The sequence below is a fragment of the Penicillium arizonense genome (genome assembly GCF_001773325.1).
Source record: "Penicillium arizonense strain CBS 141311 chromosome Unknown PENARI_contig141, whole genome shotgun sequence".
In the NCBI taxonomy this organism is placed as follows: Eukaryota; Fungi; Ascomycota; class Eurotiomycetes; order Eurotiales; family Aspergillaceae; genus Penicillium; species Penicillium arizonense.
Window position 1 is genome coordinate 1 of NW_019173418.1, and position 8049 is coordinate 8049.

General features: G+C 46.9%; 2 protein-coding genes across 2 annotated transcripts; one reads left to right on the forward strand and one right to left on the reverse strand.

Annotated features, from left to right (window-relative positions):
- Window positions 1-333: 333 nt before the first annotated feature.
- PENARI_c141G07049 (uncharacterized protein) lies at window positions 334-2684 on the reverse strand (the record flags this gene model as incomplete). The annotated part of the gene is made up of 3 exons (XM_022638001.1): window positions 334-1797; window positions 1861-2216; window positions 2267-2684. The coding sequence occupies 3 exons, from the start codon at window positions 2682-2684 to the stop codon at window positions 334-336; spliced, it is 2238 nt and encodes a 745-aa protein (XP_022482142.1).
- Window positions 2685-7559: 4875 nt separating this feature from the next.
- PENARI_c141G09190 (uncharacterized protein) lies at window positions 7560-7994 on the forward strand (the record flags this gene model as incomplete). Its single annotated transcript, XM_022638002.1, has 1 exon — window positions 7560-7994. A coding segment is annotated over one exon (435 nt), but the record flags the coding sequence as incomplete, so codon positions are not given.
- Between the last annotated feature and the right edge of the window lie 55 nt (window positions 7995-8049).

Here is an 8049-nt window from a genome sequence, read left to right on the forward strand (position 1 = left end):
CATCCTCTTTTACACGTTCTATGCGCTTATCGTATTGCAAAGCTCACCAAGTATATACCAATACAGCAATTCGTAAATCTTTTGCTCTGTAGTTGGTCTGAGTGAGACTACAATGGGGAATTTCATCTCGAGTCAAAGCTTCGGACTTCGCGGCCAAGGCACTGCTACGCAGTTGAAATTTCCTTCCGGATATACACAATGTAAGACGTTTTAATCTGCATCTAACTCATCCATATAAACTCAACAACTCTAGCTCCCTCTTTTCCGTGTTATGACCTTTCCCATGCTCGGGAGCTTTCGCGGTACCAGCCCGGATATAATCCGCCTTGTCCTTCAAAGCTCGCCTTCGTCACTGTTATGCAGATCAGACAGCCTGACAATTTGCTCCTGCACCCATTGGTTTGCACTAGCTGCTCTAGCTGTATCAACCCTCCTTCTCTTGCTCCCAGCGCCCATTTGCGAGGGTGTACTATCGTAGCTAGTTTGCGCATCATCCCTAAATTCGGCATGAAGAACCGATAAGGCATTGTCCAGGTAGTGCGAGTAGCAGTTCTCCGGGCGAATGGATCGCCCATCCTCATCAATCCAAACTGCGAAGTGGTGATCAGACAGACCATTCGAAAAGTCAGTCATAAAGGAGTCATCCATTTTTAGCATTAATGTTCTTGTTGTTCCTGCTACGCTGATATGCATGGCGTAAGGCAACTGCGACAGATGAGCGGCTGAAGCAGAAGCCACATTGTCATGAGTCTGGGCTGTTGAGATGGCGAGAGGGCTCGGCCTGAGGCTCCCAGGATCTACATCCATGCCGTCTGTTGCCATCACGTTCCCGCCAACATCTGCCCCAGTCAGCTCTTCGCTGCGATCGTGAACTTCGACGTTATCCTCAGGAGGAGGAGGAGGAGGAGGATGACCAGGTGTTTGGCCATTGCTATTCCAAAGATAGCCAAAAAACGCTCTGAAAACGGACTGTCGGAGAAAGCCCGCTGTCGCGCGAACTGGGGGGTGGCCTTGCAGCAACGACTCTGCCGACAGAGCGAATCGATCTGCCTCGACAGTATTTGAGTATGGCTTTCCACATCTTTTGGCAACTTCGATTTCTTCGGTCAAGTCTTCTGGGTATTCACACGGCCTAGGGCAAGGTAATTCCCCCGTTGGAAATGAGGTGTCGTCTGTGACTGGTGCTTGGAATGACCTAGCCCTCACGAGTGCAAAGAAATGGCGCCATATCTCTTGTTTGGAGAGAAACGACGATTCGGAGCTCTGCTGACCAAACAACCCTACGGGATCAGCGTCCTTGGGCCACTTTAGGCGTTGATGATTGGTCATTTCAAATCCGTACTGGAAACTGAAGCGCCAAAATTCGAGTAGGTCGTCTCCTAGCCATTGCTGTCTCAACGCCATTGAGACGGGGACCTGAGTGTCGTACTTCTCGTACACACCCTGGTCAATGGTGATCTTTTCGTTTCGCGGCTGGACGAACAGTCTCTTCATGACACTTTGAGCGACCTCAAGGTAGAGCCGATCTTTGAAAAATGTTTTCAAGGTTGGAATTGGATAATCAATCTCCTTCAAACGCGCCCATATCTCTCGTCGAGCTGCTTCCGAGTAATTCGAAAAAAGCCTGCCCTCCTCTAACTCGTCTTGCAAAAACCTCAAATCTTTGCTGGAGACTTTAGGAGCGCGAGATTGAACCAGATCCACCGTGACTCCGTCAATAAGTGGTAAAAGCTCGTCTCTTCCTCCAAGCAACCTCGAAAAGGTGCTGAAGATCAGTTCCCAATAGCAAGCTATTGGCTAGATTTGTAACCAAGTTAGCCGAAATGGATCCGATTAGCTTTGGGCTGCCGAGTAACTCACCTCGTCGCAATGCATGGCTGTCACTTTATGAAGTAGTCCAATCCGCATGCCTTCCCAGAGACCCGGAATAACGAGCAAAGAATTTAACTTCTGGTGTAAGGTCTCATGTTTGAAGAATTGCTTCAGATACTTTCCTTTCTTACTTCGCTTACTTCCCGCGAGGGCCTCCAGTACAGCCCACCAGTTATTCGCAGCGAGTGGATCCTTTGGCGTGTTGAGGTAGCCCTCGTAGCGGTTGATTCGCTCGTAGATCAGTCCATCGGGTGGACGATTGTCGTTTGGGTATCGCTCCTTCAACGATTGAATGAACTTCTGACGAACAGACTCCACGTCATTGCTGTGGTTCTCGGGCGAGGCTAAGAATTGTCAACGGGGATCTCAGAGAGCTAGAGGTGAGAAAACGCACCTTTGTCATTGTCTGTTAGATACACGTCTACAATCCACCACTGGTTGTCGTAGTCGAGGACATGCTTGGCAGCCGTGATGAGATTTTCGTGATCGTACGCGCACAACCGGTAATCTAACCCCATCTCCAAGCTAGACATGACTCCACTGCCAGATCGCGGACGTACGCGATCTTGCCAATGAGCCCTGGGAACTATCACTGGTACATGGTTGTCCCGCATCAAGCGTTGGCACCCTTGAATCTTCATCATTTGTTTCAATCGGCGGATGTTCTGCCGGCCGTCCATCTGTCTTCTGAACCCGGTTTCGAAGACGAGGTGAGAAATATGCACTCTAGCAGATAGCTCGAAATGACGTTCTTTATAGTCGTATAACTTTCGCTCCCAATGTTCAACTTCTGCTTGCCTGGAAGGTGACATGATGGGAGCCAGTACAAGTTACATGTGAGTTGCAGATGAGCAGGTGCATAGAATGACGCGAGAACAATGTGTCGAGGGACACTCCATACAGTAGTATTTATACCAGCTTGGATATTGAACCTACTTGAGAAGAATTGTGAGCCAAAGATCTGAGTTTGACGATCCATCACTTCAAATTGCATGCCCTCCTATTCCAGCGGTCAATGCAGTGTGCTTTCTGCCTGCCCTTCACTACAACCGTTTATTATGGGATGCAATTTCCTGCTGGTAGTTTATCTGCCATATATATCTACTGCGTATGGGGTGAGCTAGAAAATTGCGCCGCCCTCAGTTATCTGGTTTGCCGAACATTGTCCACACGGACTAGGCTGTCCATATCTTAGACTTTTATATAAAAGCTTCCTTGCATTGCGATGCAACATGGTTCTCAAACGTTACCCAGGTGTCAAGGTCATAATCGGTTAAGATACGCTCCATTCGCTTCTCGCTTCTGAACCATGAAGCTTTCCACCAAGAGCAGATTAGATTCGCTAGTTTCAACCACGGCATTGTCATTTTCCGTCGCGGTTCTAGTCTGTCTATCTTTTATCTTTGTCGGATGTTCGTCGTCTTCCTCACCGAGGGGTCTACACTTTTTAAAAGTAAGAGAGGCCCGAAAACCTTCCATTCTAACCAATACGTTAAGCAATCGGCAGGTAGACCTGAAAGACTTTCCAAAGCTTCATGATTTGCAAATTCGGGACTCATTCAATATTAACAATGCGCATATCGAGAGTGGGGGGAGAAATGCCGTCGAAGGCGTGGCGTCTAGCGTCGATACTAGCGCAAATGAAGCAATCCATGAGGCAACGTCGGCTGCCAGCAGCATGATTCAAGCCCAGGTACACGAATTGAAGTCACACCTGCCTCGATACTATTTTGTTGGCCTCTGGAGCTACTGTAAATCCTATGATGGCTCGGAGATGGTGTGCTCCGACCCCAGCACATCTTTTTCTTTCGATCTATCTGCCGTGCTTAACTCTACGCCAATAAAAGTCAGCGACATACAGGTTCGCTCGAAATCAGCTTCACCTTTTTGTTCTATGCAAATATTTTTGGAACTCTATTCTGAAACGCGCTATTCTATTCTTGTTGGTGGCTCGTGAAATGTTTCGTAACATTAAACAGACGAACGGTGGGTCAGTAATTAACGGGAATTTATAATACCGTTGTTACCGGAGAGCCGAGGCTGTTGGCAACCTCGAAAAGCGACCGTTGACCACCCACCCAAAAGTCGATCCGCTTCCACCACATCATTTGGCGATTTAAACTCCGGGTTTCAAGCCTCAATATCAATGGAAATTTTACTGCTGAGTTCTGTGAGTTGATATCATGCTATTTTGGGACGGCACTGATTAATGATACGGCGTTAGTACATCAGAATCAATGAATCAAGCGTGCCTACGAGCTCTACGTATGGATCCTCGCGATAATAAAGATCGTATTGAGATTAAAAGCCTTGAAATACTACCTCTAATATCCTTGGATTCAGCTTTGGCGCTCTAAGGGAAGCCTTCACGAAACTGTTCGAGACCGCCGGATATCTCCTGGAGATAGCCCGAGGTCCTTTCTCAAACGCATCAGATGATGACGATGAGCTTCACGCGACCTTGGCCTCTTACGACCAGGAAAATCGGATACAATTTCGGCCAAGATATCCAAAGATGCCCCATTCGGGAAAAGCCACTTGACTTTTCGGATATCCCCTCTGTCATAATATTTGCAACAGAGCCTGTTGATTCCCCCTTCGACCTCTCGATAAGAAGCACCATGATGGGTCAACCAGCTTAAACGTAGCTCGTAATCATTCGACCGAGCAGCACGCTCCACTAGGTTACCGCAAGGAATCTCTTTTAGTGATGCTCCACGTTGGATGAGAATACCCAGGTCTGGAGTTACACCATTCTTGCGATAGGCGTAGGATAGAATGTGGCCCTTCGATATAGAATGGCACTTTTCTAATCGACAATCCTGATAACATTCTTTCAGCTCCTCGCCCTGAAGGGCCTTGATATCTTTCAAAATAGATATAAGGGTGTCACGGCCGAATAAAATCCACATTCGACGGCAAATGATGCGGAGATGTAAGTAATCAGGAAGTTCAAGGTTCATTGCGATTGAATTCAAGATCTCCGTTGGCAGAGAAGACAAAGAAGCCATGCTTTAATCAAAAGACCAATTTTTGGATGACTTGTTGCAGGAAACGAGCAAGCCGGGCGTTTGGATCATAATTGAGCGGCGGGAAAGATGGATTGCTGATGCGGGATTCAGAATAAAGCACCCGCGGTGATATATATATGGGCATATATCACGTGATGTCCATAAATTCTAGGCTTCTCGCCTGTTTGATTCGTTTGCAGGGATCGGGTCTCACAACCGGGATAAGGTGGTGATTGTATCTGAGAGTCTACATGAATACAGACAAGTGATAGTGTAACTTTCCTGGATAGCCTATGATGGACTGATCGTCTTCCGGCTACCTCTAAAATACTGATTACCTTCTAGCCTTTGATCGTATTTGGATTACCTCAGATCTTTTGCTGTGTTTGCGCACTTGTCTGCCCCATTTGACTTCTCTCATACGCACTGATTACTCTTCAATATGCGACAATATCAAAGCCAAAGATCCCTCGGCCCTCCGCGATTCTCGCCCACCCAGGTTGCGCAATCGAAATTTATGCTCGGAATCCGTTGACCAATTTGGTCGATTCATTGTACTGTATTCCTTAAACTGCCAGTCGTTCAGAAGTTGGTTCACTGGTCAAGGACATAACGTGTTTTTGTGAGATTACACGTACCTACGCGTTTGCTGTTGTTTGTTGATCAACGGCCGCAATTTCCAGCTTGCCAAGAAACCACCACATCGGGTCCCAGTCACGTGCATTTCCCAATACACCAGCACTCCCCGAGGTTCAAAACGAAAATCATTTCGTTCGCCGCCTCCTTTTCATCTACTCACCTACTATGGGGAGGGAGTAGAGTAACGGTGGGAATGCGAGCTACAGAGATGGCATGGCAACCGACCGCACCCTTTGACTTGTTTGCAAGCGGTTTGTTCTAGACAACCAATCGCCCATACAGGACATTACAACGCTGCTTTTATGCGTTTATTTACAATTGTTCTGGATTACTAACGAAAACCGGGCCAGGGGCAGCCTAACCTGAATAGGCATAGTATTATACAAGATGAAGTTTAGGAAACTTTTGAAAGGAATGAACAGGTGAAGCTGATTTCGAGCGGCTCTGTACTTCCAGAAATAGACCAAAGTTTGTTTTCCGACTACCGTCAACTTTCCATGAGTGCGATTCGTTTGTATATTTCCGGGTTTGTCGCAACCACTTTGACAATAATTTTGGCTGGTTGCAAGTTTTTCTTTTCCAATGGTAGCAGGTTACTTGCCATATCTTGCACGGTATGTGATACCCGGGAGAATATAGAAGAAAGATGCTGACAAATTAAGCTTTCATCGATGCTCATTACGACCGCCACAATCTTGGTCACGGTGCTGTATGGGCTATTTGTTTCCATCGCCAAGAAAAATTTGCAGACCTATGGTGTCCAAGTCAACCTTGGAGCAAAGATGTTTACCACAGCATGGTTGGCCTTGTCGTTCTCCATTGCTAGTTTAGTTACATGGCTCGTTCAACTTTTCTGCTGTTGCATCTAGATGGCAAGCCCGTTGCGGGTCTTGATTTGGATATTCGTTCAGCCGAGAACTGTAGCTTATCTATAGAGTCCATTGCGGACGGTGGACTGAAGTATTGTATTTTTTGCTTCTATAGTGCATATTCCGCGGTAATTGCAACTCCTGCTCGCTATATCTCATCCAAGAAAGTTTGTACCGAGTAGTTGTTCAGCTCCCATCTCTTCTTTGACCTCTATGGTACAATATAATGTAATGGATAGGATACATTGTGGTTGCCTTCTAATCTGTAGCGGACGAAAATGTGAAAACACAGAGATTCTTTGACACGGTCACTAAAGCAGAACAACCAAACTTGTCCGTGGTATAGACTTTCATGGTAGGCTCAGGTGTGACAAGTGGTTTGCCTGCTTTCGGTTGAGGGATCTGGATCTGTGTACATCCTTCTAATGGGCTCTAAAATATCACGCGCTGAAAATGATGCATTCACGGGACACAACTCTTCACATGCCGCTTGAGCTTCACATGCCCTTTCAACCAGGTCGCAAATTGTGTTCTGGAAATTTCGGAGCACTTGATGCACGGAATTGTTCGAGTCCCCGGTACCGGATCTGTAAAGTGTTTGTAGCTCGTTGAAAGTGTGTTCCGTGAGGTCTTGGAGTAGCTTGAAGAGAGCATAACAATCACGATAGTAAGCATTGTGTGCTTGCTGTTGGCCGATCTGGCGAACAATTTGTACAATCTCTTCCATTTCCTGGATTTCGCGACGGCGTTTTGTGCAAGGGAAAACGAACAAGCACGTTCCACCCTTATAGCCTATAGTTACTTAATGAGAAATACACCATGCTCTTATCCATCACAGTCATTGCACACATAGGTCAGTCGCATAGCCGGAAGATCATTGAGACAAACAACAGATAAACATGCCTCGACTGTTCAACAGGAACGTGCTCATTTCTGAGGGTCCGGTCTTTGAGGCGGTCCTTGCTGATATGATGGTTCTTCACCTCACCGTTCCGGTGATCACCACCGCATAAAGTGTCACTTCCACGCCTTCCTTCGTGTGTTTCAGCAAATACCGACTTGTGTAGTCAAAGAATATGACCTGGGCTCCACAACTGGCTATAAAGACACCTATCCGTCCGAATAATTCTCCTCAATCCAGTCGGAATAATTACTTTGACTTTGCAAAATGGACACTCTCGATTACCATAACCTGCGCAACTGTGCCATTGATATCATAATTGGCATGCTCGGGCTCTCCTACTTCGTCGTTTATCTACTACTATTTTTGATTTTCCATTTTCCTTCAACTCAAGAGTCGATCCCATATGCCCTGGCAGTCATCGCCTTTGGTGGCGGAATCGCTTTGTGGCATCTATTTGTTGTCATCCAGAATGGTTTCCGTGTGCTCCACAACAAAACAAAGACAAAAGAGCAAGTCTCATTGTGGTTTGTTGGTCTGTTCCTCATTTGGACCGCTGCTCTTCCGACGGTCGCGTTTCTCTTTCCAGCCCAACCATTGCTACAACTTGGATACGCATCAGCCTTCACCGTAATCGTTGTTGGAAGCCTCCCTGACGGCTACCTCAAAGATAACACGGTATCCTTCCGTGGTCGATTCTGCCAGTATGCGCCAGTGGGCCTATTGGCGTTGGTGCCCACCATTCACGCATTGGCCG